At 36.8% G+C, this 27535-nt stretch overlaps 1 protein-coding gene across 5 annotated transcripts in view; it reads right to left on the reverse strand.

Moving 5' to 3' along the window:
- Positions 1 to 17206: 17206 nt before the first annotated feature.
- PARG (poly(ADP-ribose) glycohydrolase) overlaps positions 17207 to 27535 on the reverse strand; it is a 119121-nt gene continuing 108792 nt past the window's right edge. For all 5 annotated transcript variants that reach the window (XM_038578079.1, XM_038578078.1, XM_038578077.1 and 2 more), the window contains 2 exons: positions 21850 to 21978; positions 17207 to 21159 (listed from right to left, as the gene is read on the reverse strand). In XM_038578079.1, the coding sequence (XP_038434007.1) occupies positions 21005 to 21159; positions 21850 to 21978 (284 nt within the window). In that variant the 3' untranslated portion in view covers positions 17207 to 21004. The remainder of the gene's footprint in view (positions 21160 to 21849; positions 21979 to 27535) is intronic.

The raw sequence follows: 27535 nt of genomic DNA on the forward strand, positions 1-27535 counted from the left end.
TATTTACCCAAAGAATATGAAAACACTAATTCAGAGTAATATATACTTACATGCACCCGTATGTTTATTGCAGGATTACTTCCAACAGCAAAAATATGGAAGCAACTCAAGGGGCCATCGATAGATGAATGGATAAAAAACATGTGGTATATATGCAATGGAATATCTCTCAACCATAAAAAGAATAATGTTTCAACATTGGCAACAAGATGGTTGGATCTAGAGGATATAATGCTAAGTGAAATAAGTCAATGAAAGACAAATACTCTATGATTTCACTCATATTTGGAATTTAAGAAACAAAGAAAAAAAAAGAGAAGAGCCAAAAAACAGACTTAACTGTAGAGAACAAACAGATGTTTACCAGAGGGGAGATGGGTGGGGGGATGGAAGAAATAGGTGAAGGGGATTAATGGTACACTTATCATGTTGAGCACTGAATAATGTATAGAATTGTTGAATCACTATATTGTATCCCAGAAACTAACATAACATTGTATGTTAGCTATACTGGAATTAAGATTTTTAAAAATTCTTTTTAAAAAAAGTATTTTACTTATTTATTTCAGAGAGAGAGAAACAGTGAGAGAGTGAGCAAGAGACAGCATGAGCAGTGGGGAGGGGCAGAAGGAAAAGGAGAAGCAGACTCCCCACCAAGCAGGGAGCCTGATTCAAGGCTCAGTCCCAGGACTCTGGGACCATGACCTGAGCTGATGGCAGATGCTTAACCAACTGAGCCACCAGGTGTCCGTTTCATGGTTTTAGAGAGGTTTTCATCAATTGAAATATTCTGATTCTCCTTTTCTGTTTTCTTCTCATTGTAGCTTTGTATAGATGAAAACTACGTATATATATATGCATTCCACAAATAGGACTGGTAGGTGTGGGTGGATTCTTAACTCAAGAATCCTCTCCCTCTATTGTCAATGTTGCTAAGAGTATTTTTCTTAATAGATGGCTTGGGGGAAGGATACATGTGAGGGGGAATTTAATAAACTTTTGACTTTTTGGCTCTTTTGTCTTCCAAGATCCTAATTTCCCCTTCTGTTTATTTATTTTCTTTTTACTATTCAGACTTCAAAAGTCATTCTTCCTCTTTTTTCTAGCATTTTTGTGAGGATGTTAAAATACACAGAAAAGTTTAAATAATTTTCCTGCCAACAATCATATATTTATCACTTAGATTCTACAATTAACATTTTATAATTCTTGCCTACTACATATTGATGAAATTATCCATCCATTAATCCATTTTATTTTTGATAAATTTCAAAGTAAATTGTCCACATTACTCCTTAAATATTTTATCATGTATCATGTACAACTATTTGGTATACATTTGCTAAATTTTAATAATTGGCGGATGCCTGGGTGGCTCAGCGGTTGAGCATCTGCATTCAGCTCAGGGCATGATCCCGTGGTCCTGGGATCGAGTCCCACATCAGGCTCCCTGCATGGAGCCTGCTTCTCCCTCTATCTCTGCCTCTCTCTGTGTGTCTCTCATGAATAAATAAATTATTTTTAAAAAATTGCATACATCTGTGCAACCCAAACTGCTACCTAAATATAGAACATCACCATCATCCTTTGACAGTTTTCTTATGCCCCTTTCCAGTAAATCCTCTACCCCTTTACTCACAGACAACATTGTCCTGATTTTTCACCATGGACTGGTTTTGCCTGTTCTAGAATTTTCTATAATGGAAACACATGGTATGTCCTCTTTTGTGTAGGTTTATTTCACTCAGCATGTTTTTGAGATTCATCCATGTTGTTTTTACCAGTAATTCATTCCTTTTTGTTTCTGAGTAGTATTCTGTTGTATGAATACGACAGAGATTATATATTCTTCTGCTCATGAACTTTAGGGTTGTTTCCAATTTGAGGGCATTAGGGAAAAGTTGCTATGAATATTTTTGTGAAGATATTTTTGCATACATGTGGTTCTTTCAACTAGGTAAATAGGAGTGGAATTATTTGCTGCAGTATATAAAAATACAATTGATTTTTAGAAAATATTAACCTTATATACTATGACTGCAAAATTCACTTACTGGTTTTGTTAGGGTTTTTTTTGTTGATTCCTTAGGATTTTCTCTGTAAATAATCATGCCATTTGAAAATTGACAGTTTTACTTTTTCCTTTCTTATCTTTATTTTTGAAAGATTTTATTTATTTATTTTATTTAGAGAGAGAAAGTACACACAAGGTGTTGAAGGGCAGAGTGAAAAGGAGAGAATCTCAAGCCCCCCAGGTGTAGGCCTCCATCTCACATCCTTGAGTTCATGACCCCAGCCAAAACCAAGAGTTTCACACTCAATCAAATGAGGCACTCCTCCTTTCTGATCTTCATATCTTTCATTTCATTTTCTTGCCTTAGTAGAATAGCTAGGATTTCCAGTACAATGTTGAATAGAAGTAGAAGTAAGCATCTTTGCCTTGTTCCTGGTCTTAGGGGAAATATTAAATATTTCATCATTAATATTAGTTGCCAGTTATTCAGACATGTCTTTGATCACTTGGAGTAAGTGCCCTCTATTTCTATCTTGCTAAGAGTTTTTGTCAGAGAAGGATATTGTATTTCTTCTTAAAAAAATATTTAATTTATTTATTCATGAGAGACACAGAGAGGGCTGGGGGCGAGGCAGAGACACAGGCAGAGGGAGAAGCTGGCTACCTGTGGGGAGCCTAATGCAGGACTTGATCCAGCAATCCTGGGATCATGCCCTGAGACACTCAACCACTGAACCACCCAAGTGCTCCTCCTTTCTAAAATATAACCCTCCTCTCCTAGAAGCAATGCCCTTCAAAGCTGCCACCTAGAGTCCCATAAACTACAACGTCCCTTCCCTTTATAGTGCTCTCTGACCTGATGAGACAGTTTTTCAGAATTTAAAAAATTTAAATGGCCTCAATGACATGTAATTTACATATCATACAATTCATCCATTTAAATTGTACAATTCAATGGTCATTAGGGTATTCACAGATAAATGCAACTATCACCTCAATTTTAGAACATTTTCAGCACTTCAAGAAGAAATCCAGTATTCCTTAACTATTATCCTGTTACTTTTCCATTCCTTGTCCTCAGCCCTAAACAACAACTAATTGACCTTCTATCTTTATAGATATTCCTATTCTGGATTTTCTCATAAATGGAACAGAATGTGGGCATTTGTGATTTCTTTCACTTGACATAATGTTTCTTTTTTTTGACATAATGTTTCTATATATCAGTATGCAACATATATGACCACTTCATTTCTTTTTATGGCCAATAATATTCAATTGTATGGAATATACTACATTTTGTTAATCCAATCATTCATTGATGGATGATGGAACTACTGTGAATAATGCTGCTATAAATATTCAAGTACAAGTTTCTGTGTGAACATGTGTTTTTATTTTTCTTGATTTATTCCTTAGAAGTAGAATCCTGTGTCATATAGTGACCTTCTGTTTAATTGTTTGAGGAACTGTTTTCCAAAGTGGCTGGACTATTCTTACATTGCCAGCAGCAGAGTGTCAGGGTTCCAATCTCTCCACAAGCTCATCAACCATTGCTATGTGACTTTTCAATTCTAGCCCTCCTACAGGGTGTGAAATGGTTTCATTGTGGTTTTGATTTGCATTTTCTTGATGACTAATGATGTTGAGAATTGTTTCATGTTTGCCATTTTTGTATCTTCTTTGAGAAATGTCACTCAGATCCTTTGCCAATTTTTAACTGGGTCATTTTTCTTGTTATTATTGTGTTCTAAGAATTACTTGTATATTCTAGATACAATTCCCTTATCAGGTATGATTTGCAAAAATGTTCTTCCATTCTGTGAGTTGTCTTTTCACTTTCTTGAAACCCCCAAATTTTAAAATTTTGATGAGGTCGAGCCTATATTCTTCTCTTACTGTTTGTACTTTCGGTGTCATTTAAAAATGCTTCATCAAATCCCAGGTCATGAGAAGAATTTTTTAATTTTACCTTTTTTATTGAGGTAAAATATATATAAGTTTAGCATCTCAACCTTTTAAAGTGTACATTTCAGTGGCATTAAGTACATTCACGTTATTGTGCAACCATCACCACTATCCACCTACAAAACTTTTCACCATTCCAAATTGAAACTGTCTGCATTAAACAATAACTCTCTAGTCCTTCCTCTCCTAGTGCCTGGTAAACACTTGTACTTTCTGTCTCTATGCATTCGACTACTCTAGGTACCTCATATAAGTAGAACCAGACAATATTTGTCCTTTTTATCTGGCTTATTTCACACAGCATTATCCATGCTGTAGCATATATTACAATTTCCTTATTTCTGAAAGCTAGACAATATTCCACTATAGGCATATACATTTTGTTGATTAATTCATCTATTGAACATTTGGGTTATTCCCACCTTTTGGGAATTTTGAATACTGTTACTATGAACATTATTGTAAAAATATCTGTTCAAGTGCCTTTTTTCAACTCTTGTGTCTGAACACAAGTAGAATTTCTGGATCAAATGGCAAATCAATGTTTACTTTTTTGAGGAACTGTAAGATCATTATGGTTTACTCCTATATTTCCCTTTCAGAGTTTTTACAGCTTTTGCTTTTATGTTTAGGTCTTTGATCCACTGAGGTAAGGTTTCAACTTCATTCTTTCGCATGTGACTATCCAGTTGTCCCATCACCATTGTTGAAAAGGCTATCTTTCCCCACTGAGTGGTGTTAGAACCCTTGAAGATAATCAGTTGACCATAGATGTATGAAATTATTTCTGGACTCCCTATCCATTACACTGATCTATGTATCTGTCTTGGTGCTAGTAAGTTTTAAAACTGGGAAGTGTGAATTCCTCTACTTTATTCAAGATTTTTCAGGATTGGCTATTCTGATTCCCTTGAAATTCCATGTGAATTAGAATCAGCTCATCAAAAAAAAAAAAAAAAAGAATCAGCTCATCAATTTGTATGAAGAAGTCAGCTGGGATTCTGATAGTGATTACACTGAATCTGTAGATCAGTTTGGTAAGTACTGTTGTTATCTTAACAATATTAAGTCTTTTGATCCACGAACAAGTGCTTATCTTTTTGGTTTTTATCTTAAGAGTTAATTAAGTTATTTATGAGTGAGACAACAAGCAAGAAAGAGAGTATAATGCAAGTGAGGAGAGGAACAGAAGGAGAGGGACAAGCAGACTCTGAGCTGAGCTCAGAGCCCAATCTCATGATCTTGAGATCATGACCTGAGCCAAAATCAAGAGTCGGACAAAACTGACTGAGCCATCCAGGTGCCCCAGTGGTTAGTTTTATAAAATTATTTAATCTTTTTGTTATAGGTCTATTCAGACAGTTGGTTTCTAGCTTGAGTCAGTTTTAGTAGGTTGTGTCTTTCTGTAGTTTGTGTGCCACCACATTCCGAAACACATTCCCCTTTACACTGTTTGTTGGCAAAAGATTGCTCATAGCATTCCTTTATAATCCTTTTTATATCTGTAAGATTGGTAGTAATGTCCCACTTTCATTTCTGATTCTAGTAATTTGAGGCTTCTCTTTTTCCTTTGTTCACTAAAGATTCATCAGTTACATTGATTTTATTTTTAAAAAAAGGTTATTTATTTATTTGTTCATGAGAGAACATAGAGAGAGGCAGAGACATAGGCAGAGGGAGAAGCAGGCTCCCTGTGGAGAGCTTGATGTGGGACTCGATCCCAGGACCCCGGGATCATGACCTGAGCCAAAGGCAGATGCTCAACCACTGAGCTACCCAGGCATCCAGGTATGCTGATCTTTACAAAAAGCCAGATTTTTGTTTCAGATTTTTATTGTTTTTCTACTCTTTATTTCGTTTTTTTCTGCTCTAATCTTTAGTATTTCCTTCCTTCTGCTTATAGCTTTAGTTTGTTTTGCTTTCTCCCATGTCTTAAGGTTGAGGGTTAGATTATTGATTTGAGATCTTACCCCTCATCCCCTGCCCTGTAGTATAGGCATTTACAGATACAGATTTGTCTCTGAGCACTGCTTTAGCTCATCTCATGTGTTTTGGTACATTGTGTCTTGATTTTTATTTAGTACCAAGTATTTTATGATTTTCCATTTGATTTCTTCTTTGACCTCTGTTATTTAGGACCACTAAATCATTTAGAATATATATACTTATGTTTTCATTGCTATTTCCATACTTTGATTACTCCTGAAATTCTTAACATGCATATTAAACATTCATGTGCAACAGTGTCTCATACTATCACTTGAAAAATATAAGAATATCAGAACATTATTCTTGACTATTTTTCTCCAAAATTCCATGCTATTGCTATTCAATATTTTTATTTTTCTATCTTATTTTTAATTTCACAAATTGGGCACTAATGTTCTTATTTTTTTTAAAGATTTTATTTATTATTTATTCATGATAGACAGAGAGAGAGAGAAAGAGAGAGAGAGAGAGGCAGAGACACAGACAGAAGGAGAAGCAGGCTCCATGCAGGGAGCCCGACGTGGGACTTGATCCCGGGACTCCACGATTGCGCCCTGGGCCAAAGGCAGGCGCCAAACCGCTGAGCCACCCAGGGATCCCCTGTTGTTCTTATTATACCAACAACTTTTAGAACTATATTTACATTTATATTCCCTCTTTGCCTATGTCTTTGCTCCTCTCTGTGTGTCTCTCATGAATAAGTAAAATCTTTTAAAAAATGGTATTGCTTTAATTTCACATTCCAAATGTTTATTACTGGTATATAGCAAAGTAATTGATGTTTGTATATTTACTTTCTATCCTGCAACCTTATAATAGTTTATTAGATCCAGGAGGTTTTCTGTGTTTGTGTGTGTGTTTTGTTGGTTGGTTGGTCTGTCATTTCTTTGGGATTTTCTACGTAGATAATCATGTTATTGGGAATAAAATGTTTTATATTTTCCTTCCCGACATATATATGTACCTTTTACTGTCACATTGAATTAGCTAGGACTTACAGTATGATGTGGTATACAAGTGGTGAGAGAGATCCTTGCCTTGTTCTGATCTTAGCAAGAAAGTTCCTCAACATTACGTTATTAATTGTAGATTTTTTAAAAGATTTTATTTAATTATTCATGAGAAACAGAGAGAGAGAGAGAGAGAGAGAGAGGCAGGCAGAGGGAGAAGCAGGCTCCATACAGGGAGCCTGACGTGGGACTCGATCCTGGGACTCCAGGATCAGGCCCTGGGCCGAAGGCAGGTGCTCAATTGCTGAGCCACTAGGGCTGCCCTATAGGCATGGTGTTAATTCATCCTCAAACAGTTGGTAGAATTCTCTAGTTACACCATGTAGACTTTAAGATTGCTTTGTTGGAGATGTAAAATTAAACAATTCAACTCCCTTAATAGTTATATGGTTATTCAAATAATGTATTTCATATTGAGTGAGTTCTGTAATTTGCATTTTTTGAGGAACTGTTTCATTTAAGCTAAGTTGTCAAATATATGTGTAGATTGTTTGCAGTATTCTATTATTATCCTTTTAATGTTTGCGGGGTCTATAGTGATATCCCTTAATTCATTTTTTTTAAAGATTTTATTTATTTGTTTGAGAGAGAAAGAACAAGCAGTAGAGAGGGCTGACAGATAGAAGCAGATTCCTTGCTGAGCAGGAAGCCTGATGTAGGGCTGGATTCCAGGACCCTGGGATCATGACCTGAGCTGAATGAATGAAGGTAGATGCTCAATCAATTGAGCCACAAGGTGTCCCATTTCTTTTTTCGTATTAGTAATTTGAGTATTCTCTATTTTTTCCTTTCAGTTTTGTGAGAGGATTGTCAATTTTATTGATCATTTCAAAGAATCAGCTTTTTGTTTGAGTTCCTCTATTGATTTTTCTCTTATTTCATTCAATTCTGCTCTTTATTAATTTTTGCATTGTTTGAGTTTACTGGGTTTTCCCTTAATTCCTTCAAGCTTAGTTTGAGATCTTTCCCTTTTTCTAATGTATACAATTAGTGACTTGAATTTTCCTATCAGTACTGCTTTAGTTGTGTCCCACAAATTTCGATGTTTTTGTTTTTTCCAGTTCAACATATTTTTCTTTTTAAATTTCCCTTGAGACCTGAACCCATGTATCATTTAGAAGTGTGTTTAGTTTCTAAGTATTGGGAAATTTTCCTTTTATCTTTGTTATTGATTTCTAGTCGATTCCATTGCATTAAGAGGACACATTTTATGTGATTTCAATTCTTTTAAATTCCTTGAGGTTTGATTTATGATCTAGGAATGTTCTTAGTTTATGTTCCATAGGTACTTGAAAAGATTTTGTATCTGTGGCATTTAGATGTTGATTGATGGGATAATGTAGTTGAGTTCTATATCTTTGGGGATTTTCTTTCAAATTGTTCTAAGAATTGTGGAAGTCACTAAATTGTAGATTTGTCTATTTCCCTTCATTTCCTTTTTTAAAAAGATTTATTTGAGAAAGAGAGCGAGCAAGTGAGCTGCAGGGAGGGGCTGAGGGAAAGGGAGAGAGAATCCCAAGCAGACTCCCCACTAAGTGCAGAGCCTGACATGAGTCTTGATCCCACAACCCTGAGATCATGACCTGAACTGAAATCAAGAATCAGATGCTTAAAAAAAAAAAAAAAAATCAGATGCTTAACTGACTGAGCTATCCATATGTCTCTATTTCCCTTCATTTATATCAGGATTTTTTTTTTTTTTTACATATTTTGTGCATAAATGTTTAGGATTGCAGTCTTCTTGGATTGGCATTTTTATCATTATGTAATATCCCTCTATGTCCCTAATATTCTTTCCTCTAACGTCAACTTTATTTGCTATTAATATAGCCACATCTGCTTTCTTTTGTTTGCACGGTGTCTTGTATTCCATCCTTTTATCTTTCAACCTACCTATATCATAATATGTGAAGTGAGTTTCTTATAGACAGCACATCATTCATACTGTTGGTCATACATTTTAAAATCCACTCTGCCAATCTGGTTTATATTTAATGTCTTTACAGTTAATGTAATCATAATGTATTAGTGTTTAAGTCTACCATTTTTAAAAAAAATTTCTGGTAGTTCTCTATGTTTAACATTTTCTCCCCCTTTCCTATCTGTAGGTTAATTGAACATTTTAAAAAAATTCCAGTTTGATTTATCTATAGTGTTTTTGAGTGTACTTCTTTAGTCTTTAGAGTAGTTGCTCTGCTATTACATTATAAATATGTAACTTATCCAAGTTTTTCATGTCAACATTTTACCAGTTTGAATTAACTATAAAAACTTTATACTCTTTTACCCTTCCATTTCTACCTACAGTGAACATCACAACAGGTAGGGTTTTTTGTTTTGCTTTAACAAACCAGAGAAATCTCAAGAAAACTGTGTTCTATTTATCCATATTTTTACTTCTTTTCTTCCTTCCTGATGTTCCAAGATCATTCTTTTATCATTTCCTTTTTGTCTCAAGAACTTCCTTTAGTCATTCTTTGAGGGCAGTTCTGCTGGAGACCAGTTCTCTTAGTTTGCCTTCATCCGAGAATATCTTGGTTTCTCCTTCATTACTGTAGCGTATTTTGTTGGATATAGAATTCAGCATTGATAGTTTTCTTTCAGTACTTGAAAAGTGTGCACTTCCTTCTGGCTTTTGTTGCACCTCATGAGAAATTCATGGTCATTTGAATTGTGTATGTTATGTGTCATTTGTTGCTGCTTTCAAGACTGTTTTTCTTTGGTTTTCAGACGTTTCACTATGACGTTTTGGTGTGGGTTTGGAGGTTTTATCCTATTTGGAATTCACTGAGCTTCTTGGATCTATTGCAAAATCTGGGATATATTTAGAGATTATTTCTCCAAATATTTTTTTTCCAGCCCTCATCTTCTCTTTTTTTATTTTTATTTTTTAATTTTTTTCAGCCCCCATCTTCTCCTTCTGGAACTCCAATGTCATGAATGTTAGATCATTTTTTTATAGTCTCAGTTGTCCCTGGGGCTCTATTTATTATTTTTCAGTATACTTTCTGTTATTCAGATTGGCTAATTTCTATAGCTATATCATCAAATTCATTGATTCTTCCTTCTAGTCTGCTGTTGAGCTCACCCGTGGAGTGTTTTCTTTAATTTTGTTTTTTTTTGGGGGGGAGGGGGGTGTTCTAAAATTTCCATTTAATTTTTCTTGTATCTTCTATTTCTTTGTTGTGACTATTTCCTTGCTGATTCTTTTTCATTTATATCAAAAGGGTTTATAATTATTTGTTAGAGCATTTTTATGAGAACTGCTTCAAATCCTTACCAGAATATTCTAAAGATTTATTTATTTTAGAAAGAAAGAGCATGAGCAGGGGGAGGGGCAAAGGGAGAGGATCTTAAGCAGACTCTCCACTAAGCATGAGCCTGATGTAGGGCTCAATTTCATGACCCTGAGATTATAACCTGAGCAAAAGTCAAGAATCAGATGCTTAATCAACTGAGCCACGCAGGTACCCCTTTACCAGAAAATTCTAACATCTGTATGATCTTAGTGCTGCAGTTGTCTTTTGCTATTCAAGTTGAGATCTTCCTAGTCTTTGGAATGGTTAAGTGATATTTCATTTAAAGCTGAACATTTTGGATATTATGAGATTCTGGATCTGATTAAAAATCTTTTATTTCAGCACTCCTCCTCAGATACCTTTTGTAGCTAGCCTCCATTACCACTCCAATTGAGGAAGGGTGCCTCATTAGAGCAAAGTGAAGATGGAATTTCAGGGTCTCCTCTTTGTTTTGAATGACATACAAGAGCAGGGAGGCTCCTTCACACTGCTGGGTAGAAGTTGAAGTTGAGGCTCCACCTTGCTCCTCTTCCCCATATATCCTCCATTGACAATGCAGGATGGTAGATGGAAGTTTGAGAGTGGCCTCAGTTCTGCTGAGCAGGAATGAAAAGTCCTGACTCCGTTATGCTCATTTGATCCACTTAATGTGAAGGGGGAGGCCAGCTACAGCAAAGAGGAAAAAACCTCTGTGCAACCCACATCACTGAGACACTTTGTTATAACCTAGAAAGGGTGGAAGTCTAGGCTCTACACATTATCACTGCTGGTGTTGGCTGTTTTTTTCTGTGGTGTTTGGTTAGAGTAAAGCAGTTATTACATCAAAATTTTCAGTCTTGTTAGGCTGCCTCTTTCCTGATCCTTTGGCTAGAGAGAGCAGGCTTTTCTCAGCATCCCCCCCCCCCCCTTTTTTAAGACTTTATTTATTTATTCATGAGAGACACACAGAGAGGCAGAGACATAAGGGGAGGGAGAAGCAGGCTCCATGTAGGAATCCTGATGTGGGACTTGATGCCAGGACTCTGGGATCTTGCCCTGTGCCAAAGGCAGATGCTCAACCGATGAGCCACCCAGGTGTCCCAGCCCTTTCTTTACCTGCACTAAGAATTTCCAGATTGCTGTTTTCTCCAGTAATCAGTATGGGATGTATGAGAGAATAAGACATTCCAGGGAATTCACCACTGTATTGTTTCTTGGTTCCAGGACTCCCCTAGCCAGTCCGACTTCTCTTTCATGTTTCAGATTCTTCTTATGTCAGTTTTATGTATCACATTCAGGGTTTTTAGCTGTACTTAGTAGGAAGAATAGGGCAAAGTCTGTGATTCCACCTTTTGGAATAAGAAATCCTTTCTCTATTATTTGTGTGTGCGGTGAAACTGTGGTAATGACTTTTAAAAACAATGATTTATAGATGGAACAATGTCTGGGATGAACTTCAAAATAATTTGGGGTGGGTAATGCATAGAAAGACAAAGCAAGTGAGATTAGCTATGAATTGGTAATTGTTGAAGATGGATGATGTGTGTATGGTAATTCATTACTCTATTTTATTTTTGTGTACGTCTGAACTTCTTAAAAAGAACATCATTTCCTGATTACCCAGTCTAAGTCATATAACAGGCTGTCTGTATTCTCCAATACAGTATAAATTTGGTAACAAGGACTCAGTCTATCTTGGTCATAATTATAGCTCCAAAGCTTAAAAGTGACTGGCATGGAGTTGGCACTGAAACTACCATGTTTCCTCAAATATAAGATGCCACAGATTATAAAGTACCTTTATTTTATGTATTATTTTTTAAAAAAATGCCATAGGGGCACGGGGGTGGCTCAGTCAGTTGAGCATCAAACTCTTGATTTCAGCTTAGGGTCATGAAATCGAGCCCCACATAGGGATCCACGCTCAGTGCAGAGTCTGCTTGAGATTCTCTCTCTTCTCCCAGCGCTCCTCACCACCCTCTCATGCTCTCTATTTTAAAAATAAATAAAATCTTTTAAAAAACAAATTACATTATGGAATAACATCGACTTTTAGAAGTACTTGAATTTCAGATGCTACAATGTGGGGAAAAATGTTCATTTTATAATTAATGAAATATGGTATTTGCAAACGGTTTTAAAAACTTATTATGAGCAGCTATATGTCAATAAATTAGGCAATCTAGAAGAAATGGATGCATTTCTGGAAAACCACAAACTACAAAATCGGAACGGGAAGAAACAGAAACCTGAACAGGCCAATAACCAGGGAGGAAATTGAAGCAGTCATCAAAAACCTCCTAATAAAAAAGTCCAGGGTCAGATGGCTTCCCAGGGAAATTCTATCAAACATTTATAGAAGAAACAATACCTAGTCTACTAAAGCTGTTCCAAAAGATAGAAAGGGATGGAATACTTCCAAACTTGTTCTATGAGGCCAGCATCACCTTAATTCCAAAACCAGACAAAGACCCCACCAAAAAGGAGAATTATAGACCAATATCCCTGAGAAACACAGATGCAAAAATTGTCAACAAGATACTAGCCAATAGGATCCAACAATACATTAAGAAGATTATTCAGGGATCCCTGGGTGGCTCAGCAGTTTGGCACCTGCCTTCGGCCCAGGGCATGATCCTGGAGTCCTGGGATCGAGTCCCACGTCGGGCTCCCTGCATGGAGCCTGCTTCTCCCTCTGCCTGCGCCTCTGCCTCTCTCTCAGTCTGTGTCTCTCATGAATAAATAAATAAATAAAATCTTTAAAAAAAAAAAAAAAAAAAAAAAAAAAAGAAGATTATTCAGGGATCCCTGGGTGGCACAGCGGTTTGGCGCCTGCCTTTGGCCCAGGGCGCGATCCTGGAGACCCGGGATCGAATCCCACATTGGGCTCCCGGTGCATGGAGCCTGCTTCTCCCTCTGCCTATGTCTCTGCCTCTCTCTCTCTCTGTGACTATCATAAATAAATAAAAATTAAAAAAAAAATTAAAAAAAAGAAGATTATTCACCATGACCAAGTGGGATTTATCCCCAGGACGCAAGGCTGGTTCAACACTCGTAAAGGAATCAACGTGATAGATCATATCCACAAGAGAAAAAACAAGAACCATGTGATCCTCCTAATAGATGCAGAAAAAGCATTTGACAAAATACATCATCCATTCCTGATCAAAACTCTTCAGAGTGTAGGGATAGAGGGAATATTCCTTAGCATCTTAAAAGCCATCTACGAAAAGCCCACAGCAAATATCATTCTCAATGGGGAAACACTGGGAGCCTTTCCCCTAAGATCAGGAACACAACAGGGATGTCCACTCTCACTGCTATTCAACATAGTACTAGAAGCCTTAGCCTCAGCAATCAGGCAACTAAAAGAAATAAAAGGCATTCAAATTGGCAACGAAGAAGTCAAACTCTCCCTCTTCGCAGATGACAGGATACTGCACGTAGAAAACCCAAAGGACCGCACCCCAAGATTGCTAGAACTCCTGCAGCTATTTGGCAGTGTGGCAGGATACAAAATCAATGCCCAGAAATCAGTGGCATTTCTATACACTAACAATGAGACTGAAGAAAGAGAAATTAAGGTGTCAATCCCATTTACAATTGCACCCAAAAGCATAAGATACCTAGGAATAAACCTAACCAAAGAGGTAAAGGATCTATACCCTGAAAACTACAGAACACTTCTGAAAGAAATTGAGGAAGACACAAAGAGATGGAAAATATTCCATGCTCATGGATTGAAGAATTAATATTGTGAAAATGTCAATGCTACCCAGGGAAATTTACACATTTAATGCAATCCCTATCAAAATACCATGGACTTTCTTCACAGAATTGGAACAAATCATCCTAAGATTTGTATGGAATCAGAAAAGACCCCGAATAGCCAGGGGAATATTAAAAAAGAAAACCAGAGCTGGGGGCATCACAATGCCAGATTTCAGGTTGTACTACAAAGCTGTGGTCATCAAGACAGTGTGGTACTGGCACAAAAACAGACACATAGATCAGTGGAACAGAATAGAGAATCCAGAAGTGGACCCTCAATTCTATGGTCAACTAATATTCAACAAAGCAGGAAAGACTATCCACTGGAAAAAAGACAGTCTCTTCAATAAATGGTGCTGGGAAAATTGGACAGCCACATGCAGAAGAATGAAACTAGACCATACTCTTACACCAGACACAAAGATAAACTCAAAATGGATGAAAGATCTAAATGTGAGGTAAGAATCTATCAAAATCCTAGAGGAGAACACAGGCAACACCCTTTTTGAACTTGGCCACAGCAACTTCTTGCAAGATACATATACATCTATGAAGGCAAGGGAAACAAAAGCAAAAATGAATTATTGGGACTTCATCAAGATTAAAAGCTTCTGCACAGCAAAAGAAACAGTCAACAAAACTAAAAGACAACCTACAGAATGGGAGAAGACATTTGCAAATGAAATATCAGAAAAAGGGCTAGTATCCAAGATCTATAAAGAACTTATTAAACTCAGCAGCAAAGAAACAAACAATCCAATCATGAAATGGGCCAAAGACATGAACAGAAATTTCACAAAGGAAGACATAGACATGGCCAACAAGCACATGAGAAAATGCTCCGCCTCACTAGCCATCAGGGAAATACACATCAAAACCACAATGAGATACCACCTCACACCAGTGAGAATGGGGAACATTAACAAGGCAGGAAACCACAAATGTGGGAGAGGATGTGGAGAAAGGGGAACCCTCTTGCACTGCTGGTGGGAATGGGAACTGGTACAGCCACTCTGGAAAACTGTGTGGAGGTTCCTCAAAGACTTAAAATTAGAGCTACCCTATGACCCAGCAGTTATACTGCTGGGGATTTACCCCAAAGATACAGATGCAATGAAACGCCGGGACACCTGCATCCCAATGTTTATAGCAGCAATGTCCACAATAGCCAAACTGTGGAAGGAGCCTCGGTGTCCATCGAAAGATGAATGGAGCTGAGTGAAGTAAGTCAATCGGAGAAGGACAAACATTATATGTTCTCATTCATTAGAGGAATATAAATAATAGTGAAAGGGAATATAAGGGAAGGGAGAAGAAATGTGTGGGAAATATCAGAAAGGGAGACAGAACATAAAGACTCCTAACTCTGGGAAACGAACTAAGGGTGGTAGAAGGGGAGGAGGGCAGGGGGTGGGAGTGAATGGGTGAAGGGCACTGGAGGTTATTCTGTATGTTGGTAAATTGAACACCAATAAAAAATAAATTAAAAAAAAGAAAGATGAATGGATAAAGAAGATGTGGTCTATGTATACAATGGAATATTACTCAGCCATTAGAAATGACAAATACCCACCATTTTCTTCGATGTGGATGGAACTGGAGGGTATTATGCTGAGTGAAATAAGTCAATCGGAGAAGGACAAACATTCTATGGTCTCATTCATTTGGGGAATATAAAAAATAGTGAAAGGGAATAAAGGGGAAAAGAGAGAAAATGAGTGAAAATACCAGTGAGGGTGACAGAAAATGAGACTCCTAACTCTGGGAAATGAATAAAGGGGTAGTGGAAGGGGGAGGTAGGCAGGGGGTTAGGGTGACTGGGTGACGGGCACTGAGGGGGGCACTTGACAGGATGAGCACTGGGTGATATGCTATATGTTGGCAAATTGAACTCCAATAAAAAAAAAGAAATATGGTATTTGTAGAATAAATGAATACTCTATGAGGTCAAGATCATGATGAAAATGCTTCACACACGTTCAAGATCAGGGTTTAACCAATTTTACAGTGAATGTATTTCTTTCCAAATATAGAAAATTTATGTCCTTGTTTATAGGTTACTGTTACAAACCTTAACAGAAAATGCAAGATTATGTCTGACATGATGGTATCCACCTTTACTACCAAGGTCACTGTATTTGGAAATATTTCGTTATTAAGTAAAATTCATTTTTACACTAATTTTTTTTCATTTTTCATAGATTAAAAGGCAGTATTAAATACACAGTATCTAATTTCATAGATTAAATATATAGATTAAATATATAGTATTTGAATATATAACTGACAATATAATGCCAGCTAAAATAAAACTTGACTTTTTACCTACTTTACCTGGACTCACTAAAAGTAAAAGTACATTTCCATTAGGAAATCTACCTTCTAGCTTCCAGTGCTACTTTCTCAGAATCTAGGAACCAGTGGAATCGAGATGGCAGGAATCAAGATGGCAGGCCCTGGATGCCAGCTCCAAATTAAGTCAAGAAAGGGCATGAAGGTAGCCTATCTTAATGTTACATTGTAAGTTAGCCCATTTGTTTACACAAATCTCCAACAGAGGAAATTGTGTAAGGGAGTTCGACATTATGGTGAACTGACATGGTGAAGGTGTCTATTCAAGTTTCTAAATTGACAGCACATAAATTCAATTTTTTTTTTTTTTTTTGGTAGGTTTAACTGGAACAGAGTAGTGGAAAGAAAATACTATTTGTGGAGTTTTAGGTCACTTACCCTGTGTGTCAGTTTAGATCTGAGTACAGAGGATAGATCATTCATCTTTGAATCCCTGAGCAGAAAGTTTCAGTGCATACCCACAGAAGACACCTGTGTCTATGAAAATGTGAATGGATGGAAGGAGAGTGGTCCTCAGAACTTCAAGACATCTTTCCTGTCCCTGATTTGAGATGTCTTGCCAATGGAAATTAGGAAAAAGGAATGAACACCAGGAAACATGACCTTAGGAACCCAGCTGAAATGAATAACTAATAGAGCCAGAAATTCTCTTTACCTTTGGAAAGTTCCTCATGCCAGTGACCAGCATCTCTATATGCCTAACTCCTAACATGGAATAACAAATCTACATGTATAGACTTTCAGCAAATGCCTAGGACATACTCTATAGTTTATGCACATGAACATCTCAAAAGTGGCATAATTATTTGAGAAAAAAGAGGGGGTGACATGGAATCAGAATTTCTTTATTCTCATCCTACAAAAATCATGTAAACATTAGCATAGACTTTTCCTTAACCCTAAGTTCAAAATCGTCAGGAGATAGTGACCCTACATTTAAAATAAATAGTCAGGAAAAATAAAACCAGTCCTGTAGGGGAAACCTGCTCTGGAAGCTCAGTAGATCTGTGTGAAAATCTGATGAGGAGAGACAAAGGGCACTCTGTCACAGGTACAGAGAACAGCAGTGTGTTAGTGGATTTTAGCAGTTTGTTCCAATAAGTATCACACTGGGGCCTCCTTCCAGCCCCCAAACAAGAACAGGATTAAATATTTGGGCTCAAGGGCCAGCCAACAGCTGGTCTTTCCCTTACCTCCAAAAACGAAGGATTGAGGCTGATCCACAAAATTAAAAAAGGACAGACCTTAAAAATTTTACTTATTTTTAAAGCAGACATACTAGGATTCAGGTTTTCCTTACATCAGAAAAAAGCCATGAACATTAGCCACACAGATTGGAAAAGACAGAAAAAAATCAGGTGAGAATCCATACACAATTGCTTCTCTTCCTGTTTAAGTTTTAAAGAATACAACCCAGCTACTTCTTTGTTCTATCATATTCTTGCATTGGGACAGCTTAATCAATATTTGGTTTCTAAAGCAATAAACATTGGTTAGCTACCTGGCATAGCAATCATGAAGACTCGTTAGATCCTTTTCAATCTCCCCATTAAGTATCAGTTTGGGTCGGGTCGGCTTGCTCTTTTTTTTTTTGGGGGGGGGTCTGCTTGCTCTTAATGTCACTTCAACCAGCAAGAAAGAAATAATTCTTTCAGAGACATTTTAATGAACCTCACTGATAACTAGTCATTCATTATGAAGAATAACTTATAGTAGGTACTTGGTAGAGAACAACAGTGTCACAGCCTTTGCTCTATCAGATCTCCTCCAGAGATGTTAGAGTATAAGTCTCCTTTCACAATGAGCTTTTGGAGGTTCAGATGGTATTCCCTAACCTCTGGGCATCTGTTAGGCCATAGAAAAAATGGGCTAAAATATGCAAAGTACCTAATAAACAGTAGGTGTTCTATAAATGTTTCCTGGCCAACTATAATAGCTGACATTTATTGAGCACCAACTATGTGCCAGACCCCATGAGCACTTCTTTATATATAGTATTTCCTAATAACTGTTAATAGTCCGTTTTCTAGATGAGTTAAATAAGGCTTAGAAATTCAGTTTATTTAAAGGATTAGCAAGGGATGTGGCCAGCATTTGAGCCCAGTTTGTCTGATTTAAAATCTCATATCCTGTCCATTACTCCACATTGCTTCCTAAACTGTTTGTTATGGCATTTGAGTGAGCTAGACAGAAAGTATAAAGCAAGTGAGCTATATTAACCACATAAGAATTCTAAACTAAAAATATCATTTCATGCCTCAACAGATGAAAGGGAAAGGTAAACAACATGAAATGAAACAATAAACCCCTAATGGAAAAGAATAAAAAGATGCTATTAATTGTTTTAGAATAGACAAATGTTAAATAGATGTCTGATTTTTTTCCCCCTCTTTTTACAGAGGGCATTCCTCCTGCCTCAAAAAATGGAGATCGGTTCTCTTTATGTTCCATCTGATTAAAATTGTCCTAATCCTGGAATGTACTGGGACAAAGCAGGCAGGTTTTATCCTTGGAAAAGCCTCAAAAGAGAGAGGCACTCAGGTAGATGGCCGGTCACTAAGCCTGTTCAGCACTAAGAGTTCAGTCTTGGATCCCTGGGTGGCGCAGCGGTTTGGCGCCTGCCTTTGGCCCAGGGCGCGATCCTGGAGACCCGGGATCGAATCCCACGTCAGGCTCCCGGTGCATGGAGCCTGCTTCTCCCTCTGCCTATGTCTCTGCCTCTCTCTCTCTCTCTCTCTCTCTGTGACTATCATAAATAAATAAAAATTAAAAAAAAAAGAGTGTACTAAGAGTTCAGTCTTAGATCCTATGTTCTGGAATATTAGGCTAGGTGCTTTTCTTACCTGGATTTAATGATTTTTCTATCACATAAACCATCCTATGTTCATGTAATGTTTTACAGAACTACTCACTTAGTTTTGGGGCTGGGTAAAAGGAAAAGCTATAAAGACAGAAAAAGAAATGAAATCTAACTATGAATGTGTAACCAAAGCTCAGAAAGGGTTGAGATGGAAAGAGAAGGCTTTAGTATCACAGAAATAAAGCCAGGCACCTTGGATTTAGGGAGATGATTAAAAATCTTAGTTACTATGGTAAAAGACTTCGTTAACTTTGTTAATGGCAAGTAGCTGCCATTATTCTCTCAATCTCTATGCAAATAAAAATCTCAATCTTTATACAAATAAAAAGAGTTGCAGACATTGGCCATAGTCTCAGTTTTTCTTGCCACTACCGACAGCAGGAGTTTGGACCATCTACCAAAATTTCTTATTACTAGGATTTGACCTCCAATAGCATTTTCTGACTGCTGACCATAAACTAGAGCTTCAATAGTGTACTTGAGGATTATTTTAGAAATATGAATAAATGCTTTGCGATTAAACTCTACTCTCAATTAATGCAGAACTGGCTTTCATTTTAACCTCCAAAAGACATTATTATTTATATTTGACACCAGTTTTAAATGGACACAATTTTAAATAAATGATTTTAAACAGAGCCTCCAATTAAGCCTAAACCTAATCATTTTCCATAACTCCAGTTTTATTTGGTTTATATATTTCTGCTTGCACACAGACACACTTAAAATGTATATATATATATATATGTGTATATATATATATATATATATAGATGATATAGGAGTTTCTGACAGATGATTTGTTAATGAAAATTTATTAACTAAAAAAAAAAAAAAGAAACTTTATTAACTATATAACCTTTGAATACCAGAGAAACTGCAATATGTACAAATCAACATGAGTTCCCAGTTCCTAAACTTTGGTTATATGAAATATGCACCTCAAGCACCAGAGAACAGACAATAATTCTAATTTGGAAAGAAAAAAATCCCCAGAAACGATAAATCCTGCAACTCTCTTGCATCTTTTTTAAAAAACACATTTGGGGAAACTCTTTTATTGTACATTTCCTTCCATCTTGGTCAGTTTCCAAAAATAGTATTAATAAAAATTGATCAGGGAAGAAAGGACTGACAAACCATTACAGATCAAAGTGATGTCTCAAAAGAACTATACCCGGAAATAATTCTGTCTGAAATACAAAATTGTTTTAACCTAGGAGATTTGCATTATGTAACATGTACGAAAAAAATCCCCAACTCTTAATTTTCAAAATTCAAAAACCCCAACAACACAATCATAACAAGAGTTGGGGGTGAAGGCTTACAGGGAAATCTTTAGCAAATTCAGTGAAAAAGTTCTTGGTTTTCAATTTCTTCCCTGGCATCCTTGGCAACTGCTAACTGCAGAGGCAATGTGCATAATATACAGATATCAAAAGAGACCTGACAGGCTGAGCACAACCTCTCATGGGTTTTCACCGGAAATCTGATGAGCAAAGGAAAGAAAAACCAAAGAATGAAGACTGAAATAGAAAAAAAAAATGCAAACAAAATATATCTATTTAAGCCCATGTAAGTTGGGATGGAGAGGGCTTACATGTACAAACTGACAAATGCATGTGTGTGGAAGGGATTGCATCCTTGCCCACAAACTGGATTATATACACATTTATATTAAGTCAGTTCGTATATTACACCTGACAATTCAAACAGGATGTTTCTGGTGAGAGGTGGAAGGAGGTTCTGGTTACTCAGCTCCTCAGGCCCCAGTCCTTTGACCTGGCTGGTTGCTGGTCTCTGCACAGGATTCAACAGCATGATATATGAATGGATAAAGCTTGATGTCTGGTCCAGGGGTGGAACAGTTTCTGCATTCTTCATTGTAATACCGGAGCAACAGCTTATATATTTCTCCTGGAAGTAAAAGGCCAGACCAATACCCACATTAAGGCATGTACATGGATAGAACTACTAAAGAACACTGCAGTTTTATCTTAATCTAACTAACATGTACTCACTTTTGACTTTTGAAAATAGAGCATGAATGCCATAACCCTGGAAGACTTTCCTGATATGAAGTTAAAAAAATTTTTTTAAGTACCTTAAAGAAACTACTTATAAGTTCATGATGACAACAGGCTATACACCGTACATCAGCCAAGTATCATTTTGGGAGTTTGTGGCAACTTTATTTCTACATTCAGCTCCCAGGGTGGCAAAGCCTTTCAGGTCAAGCTGAAATATAGCAAATGAGCAGGCTGTTATATCTGATAAATATGACTCAGAATGAGGCCTCTTAGACTTGAACTTACCCTCCTATACCATCCCTCTTATAGTTTTCTGTATGCATACATGTAAAAATGGATATTAAACTCCAGCTTCTTAGCCTTACTTTAATAAGCTGACATACTCATTCAAGATAGATGAAACTTAGTCAGAAAAAAGATTCTGCAGATGTTCTTCAACTAAGATTTTGTCCACTATTCTTAAAGTCACACTTTCATTTTTTCTTATCCACTTGATCCATCCAGATTTAGCAAGTGTTTGTCCTGGATGGTGGACAATCTATCTAGATACCAAATGTCAAGACTATTTCCTACTTACCAACAGTTAGTTTCCTTTCAGTAAGGAAAGTGTGCACACTGTAAATGTCTCTCATCAATTCTGAGTCCCCAAAGGTGAAATAAACCACATCACGGTCAGCTACAGCAGCTGCCAGTATCTGTATTAAGGCTGTAGGCAAAGAAAAAAAACAAAACACAACATAGCTATATGATGACACTTCCATCAAGACACTTTTAGTTCTTGCAACCAGCTAAATTATAGCTGGTGTGCCATAGCTTTATCCTGGATTAAAGATTTATAAACCTAACATATGTGTTATTAGAAATGGCAAATACAGATGGGTATAAATCATCTACTCGTGTGACTTTACACGCATGCTCTGAGAAGATCATTAAGACGCAGAATTCCCACACAAGGGAATTTTTTTCCTTTGTGGGAAAATAAAGGAAGCTACATCTGAGGTAGTGCAGTCAAGGCACTAAGGTGGTATTTTCTTTTACTTATATTAATTTGGAACTAAACTTTTTGTTTGCTTGCTGTATTAATTACTTTGTCTTATTATATAGTCACTGATCTTCTGTTATCACAGGAGTCTTTGTGATGTTTCCTGAACAATGCACTTGGGAGACTCTAATGCTCTCATTAACCCTATAGCAAGCATTTTCAAAATGGGTTAGAGACTATACCTTCATCCCTCCTGTACTCCCACTTCCACCCAATTGCTGTAGTATGGAGTGGGAAAATCACTGAGAATCAATTTCCCCAAGAATCAAAGTTACAAATCACTGAGCCTGAAATATGTTTCCAAAAATGAAGGTCCTTTATAACTTTAATCTCAAGACAATATTTATTTCATTTTTAAAATTTTTTGAGGATTTTAAAATTTTAATTTCATTGTATTTAATATATAGTACACAATGTAGTGATTCATCAGTTCCATATATTACTCAATGCTCATCAAGTGTACTCAATCCCCTTCACCTATTTCAACCATCCCCTCATTCACCTGCCCTCTGGTAACCATCTATTTATTCTCTATAGTTAAGAGTCTGTTGGTTTGCTTCTCCTTTTTATCCCTTTGTTTTGCTTCTTAAATTCCACACATGAATGAAATTTTACAGTATCTATCTTTCTTGACTGACTTATTTTGCCTAGCATTTATACACTATAGCTCTAACCATGTGGTGGCAAATGGCAAAACTGTGTATTCTTTTATATGACTAATACTATACACACACACACATACACACACATACGTGGAATATATATACCACATCTTCTTTAGCCATTCATCTTTGGATGGACACTTGGGCTGCTTCCATAGTTTGGCTACTGTAAATAATGCTACAGTAAACACAAGGGTGCATATATCCTTTTGAATTAGTGTTTTCATAGTGTGATTAGTGGATCATGGGTAATTCTATTTTTAATTTTTTGAGGAACCTCCATACTGTCTTCTACAGTGGCTGCACCAGTTTTCATTCCCACCAACAATACAGGAGTGTTTCTTTTACTCCACATCCTTGCCAACACTTGTTTCTTGAGTCTTTTATTTTAGCCATTCTGATAGGTGTAAGGTGATGTCTCATTATGGTTTTTTTTTTTTCATTATGGTTTTGATTTCCCCAATGATTAGTTTATGTTGAGCAACTTTTATATGTCTGTTGGTCATTTGTATGTCTTCTTTGGAGAAAGGTCAATAAATACAATTTATTTTAAATAACAACAACAAAACACCACAGGTATAAACTGAACAAAACAACATAGGTATAATTCTTTTCTAGTTACATATCTTTTCCTTTATTAAAAAGGAGGTGGGAATCTAAAACATTATGGGAAATAAATAACTTCAATATAGTTTTGATTTTTCAAGCATGTTAAAACTCTACATACTATAAAAAATTAAAACAATAAGAATGGGGATGGAAAGGAAGCTATAATAGAAAGCAAACAAAAACAAATTAACCTAATTTGTTATCTAACTTTTACCAAATCTAAAGGAAATTTCGTCTTAAAGTGTCTTTTCACAAATGGCTTATTAGCTACAAGGGAGGAAAAAAACTCAGGATCTGTATGGTGGAGAAATCAGACAACACCTTGACTGAGTGATCAAAATTAACATCATCAATGGGGCAGATGGCCATCAAGTGCCTCTAGATACTATCACCTCTAGCTACTAAGAATGCATCACCTCAACCTAATTATGAGGAAACAGCTTACAAACTCAAGGAATACTGTATCCTTTAAACATGCCAATGTCATTAAAAAAAAAAAAAAAAAAGGCTATGGAAATACTCCAAATTCAAAAGGAGGCTAAAAGACAGGACAACTAGGGGCAATACCTGACCCTGAACCCTATATTGGAGGGCAAAATGGCTATAAACAGTTTTATTAGAGTACTTCACAAAATTGGAACATAGATGATAGAATAGACAAAAATATTCCATCAATGTACATTTATGAGTTTATTAGTAATCGTAATGTGTTTCTGTAGAATATTTTATTCTTGGGAAACACACACTGAAGTATTAGGAAAAGGAGTAGAACGTATATAACTTAAGCTCAAATTGTATACACACACAGGTGTTTACTTTTTCTTTCGTAACTTTTTGTAAATTTGAAACTATGTCCAATAAAAAGTTTTATTTTTTAAAGATTTTATTTATTTATTCACCAGAGACACAGAGAGAGGCAGAGACATAGGCAAAGGGAGAAGCAGGCTCCCCACAGTGAGCCCAATGCAGGACTTGAGTGGAAGGCAGACAATCACTGAGCCACCCAGACATCCAAATAAAAAGTTTTAAAAAATTATGTAAGAAGGAAAAATATTTTTAGGTTGAACATTTGATATAGTTGAGAGTCCTCAAATTTCAGAAAGAATCTAAGACTATAAATTATAATACATGTGAGATTCTAAAATACCAAAGTATTTCTTAATTTCCAAACTGGTATTTATTGAGTATCCACAACATGTGAGGTACCATGACTAGGCCTCATTAATCTTAGAGTGTTGAAAGTAATTAATCTCAAAATAGAGGTAGGTTTTAATTAAAACTATTCAACCAACTTATACATACATGAAAGCTTCAGTACACTCAATTTTAAAAGGTTCCTAATTAACCTAAACTACAAATAAAAATGAAAAAATGAATTGTCATTTTCCTTTACTAATAAGTATGATTTCTTACCTTTTAGTCTGAATAAAAATTTGGCTTTAAGTTTTTCTATTTAAAAAAGAGAAACTCGGGCAGCCCCGGTGGCGCAGGGATTTAGCGCTAAATCACTGCGCCACCTGCAGCCCAGGGTGTGATCCTGGGGACCCCGAATAGAGTCCCACGTCGGGCTCCTTGCATGGAGCCTGCTTCTCCCTCTGCCTGTGTCTCTGCCTCTCTCTCTCTCTCTCTCTGTCTCTCATGAATAAATAAAATCTTTTAAAAAAAATTTTAAAAAATAAATAAATAAAAAAGAGAAACTCAAAGAAAAGTCCTTTCAGTCCTATCTCCTTATATACAGAAATACTAGATCACTGGTCATTTGCCACTTATGAAAATGAAATATGAATAAACATTCAGAATTTATCTCCTCATAGAATTTATTTTAAAAATGTTTCAAGGCCATCACATTCCTATGGATAAGCTCTTGGAACTAAGCTTGACAAAGCTACCAAAAAGAGGCTGGATGATAATAAGCATGTATCAGACAGGTTGGGACTAGAAACAGCAGACCAGAGTTCAGTCCTCACCCATCTGCTGGCTCTTTAGATCTGTAACTTTGGCCAAGTTACTTAACTCTCTTTGCTACATTTTTCCCAGGGATGCTATGAAGGGAGTTAGATCAGATGATCCCTAAAGATTCTTTCAGAGTGTAGAATTCCATAATCCTTGATATAATTTTTCTCCTTGCATTGGATATTAGACTATAAATATACAAGTGAAATTTTCAGAAATACAAATTAATCTTGACTCTCTACATGTTAGTAATCACAACAAAAATTCACTTTAAACAGAACTGTCTTCAGACCTCACTATCAACAACATCCTCAAGACCTTTGCAAATCTAAGGAATTAAGTCTCAGGATTTAGGTGAATTCTCTTGCATGAGAATAAATCACAAATCTAATAGGGTATGTGGACTGAGTCCAAGTATGACATAAAAGCATCAAATTCTAACTTCAAGCACAACTAGGTGCCAAAATAATCACTTAAATTAACCGGCAGGGAGCTTGGTTTTAATTTTCTTTTTGGCATCAATGTTAAGCTATAAAGCAAATTCAAATAAGTATAAATAATATCAAAAAACAATTCATAGTGTCTTCTTGCAACAAATATACCACACCAAATATGAGTAAGATGATGGCTATTCATACCACAGTATGGTTTGAGGCCATCAGCATGTAATATTAGTAACAACTGCTAACACCAAGTTCTCACAGCATGCTGAATGGTTCTAGCAGCTTTAAAAGCACAAACTCAAGATTTACATGAATTAACTCAGTTAATCCTTACAAAAACTGAATAATATAAGTATTATCTCCATTTTGAAACCAAGGCACTATGGGAGCCAAAGTTTAAGTAATTTGTCTAGGGTCACAGGCCAGAAAGCAGTGGAGCTGAGGTTTGAACTCTGGCAGTCTGACTCAAGGACATGCTCCCTCCCTCACTATTCTGCAAAGGTGTCATGCCAAGTCATTCTGCTCTATTCAAAGCAAACATACCTTATGTCAGCCAGAAGAATTTCTTCAAGTAGTTTGTTTACATTATTTTAATGCATGCTGGCAAGAAGACCAAATAGTATAGATTTGAAGTACTACTGATGTCCTTCTAATGAAAACCAAGTTGTTTTGTGAGCTCCTACACCCTGGTTACCCTAAAAGCTCCAGCCTTTTTTGCTCACTCTTCTCAGCCAATTCTTATTCTATAACTGGTCTTGTCCTCTGGCTACTGTTTTTTTTTTTTTTAAGACTTTATTTATTTATTCATAGACAGAGAGAGAGAGGCAGAGACACAGGCAGAGGGAGAAGCAGGCTCCACGCAGGGAGCCCAACATGGGACTTGATCCCAGGTCTGCAGGATCACACCCCAGGCTGCAGGCGGCGCCAAACCGCTGCGCCACCAGGGCTGCCCTGGCTACTGTTTTTAATCAATACCACCTGGATTTCTCTCTCTCTCTCTCTCTCTCTCACACACACACACACACACACACACACACACACACAGAACACAAGCAGAGAGAGTGGCAGGCAGAGGGAGAAGGAGAAGCAGGCTCCCCACCGAGCAGGGAGCCCAACGTGGGGCTTGATCCCAGGACCCTCAGATTATGACATGAGCCAAAGGCAGATGCTTAACCAACTGAGCCACCTAGGCGCCCTCACCTGCCTTGTTTTTTGTTTTGTTTTGTTTTTTAATTTTCATTTATTTATGATAGTCACAGAGAGAGAGAGAGAGAGAGAGGCAGAGACACAGGCAGAGGGAGAAGCAGGCTCCATGCACCGGGAGCCCGACGTGGGACTCGATCCCGGGTCTCCAGGATCGCGCCCTGGGCCAAAGGCAGGCGCTAAACCGCTGCGCCACCCAGGGATCCCCGTTTTCTGTTTTTTAAGATTTGTTTATTGATTTGAAAAAGAGAAAGAAAGAGAGTCGGGGATAAGGACAGAAGGAGAAAATCTTCAAGCAGACTCCCTGATAAGCACAGAGCCCAGCTACCTGGGACTTGAGCTTTCAACCCT

The sequence above is a fragment of the Canis lupus genome, chromosome 28 (genome assembly GCF_011100685.1).
Source record: "Canis lupus familiaris isolate Mischka breed German Shepherd chromosome 28, alternate assembly UU_Cfam_GSD_1.0, whole genome shotgun sequence".
Taxonomy (NCBI): Eukaryota; Metazoa; Chordata; class Mammalia; order Carnivora; family Canidae; genus Canis; species Canis lupus.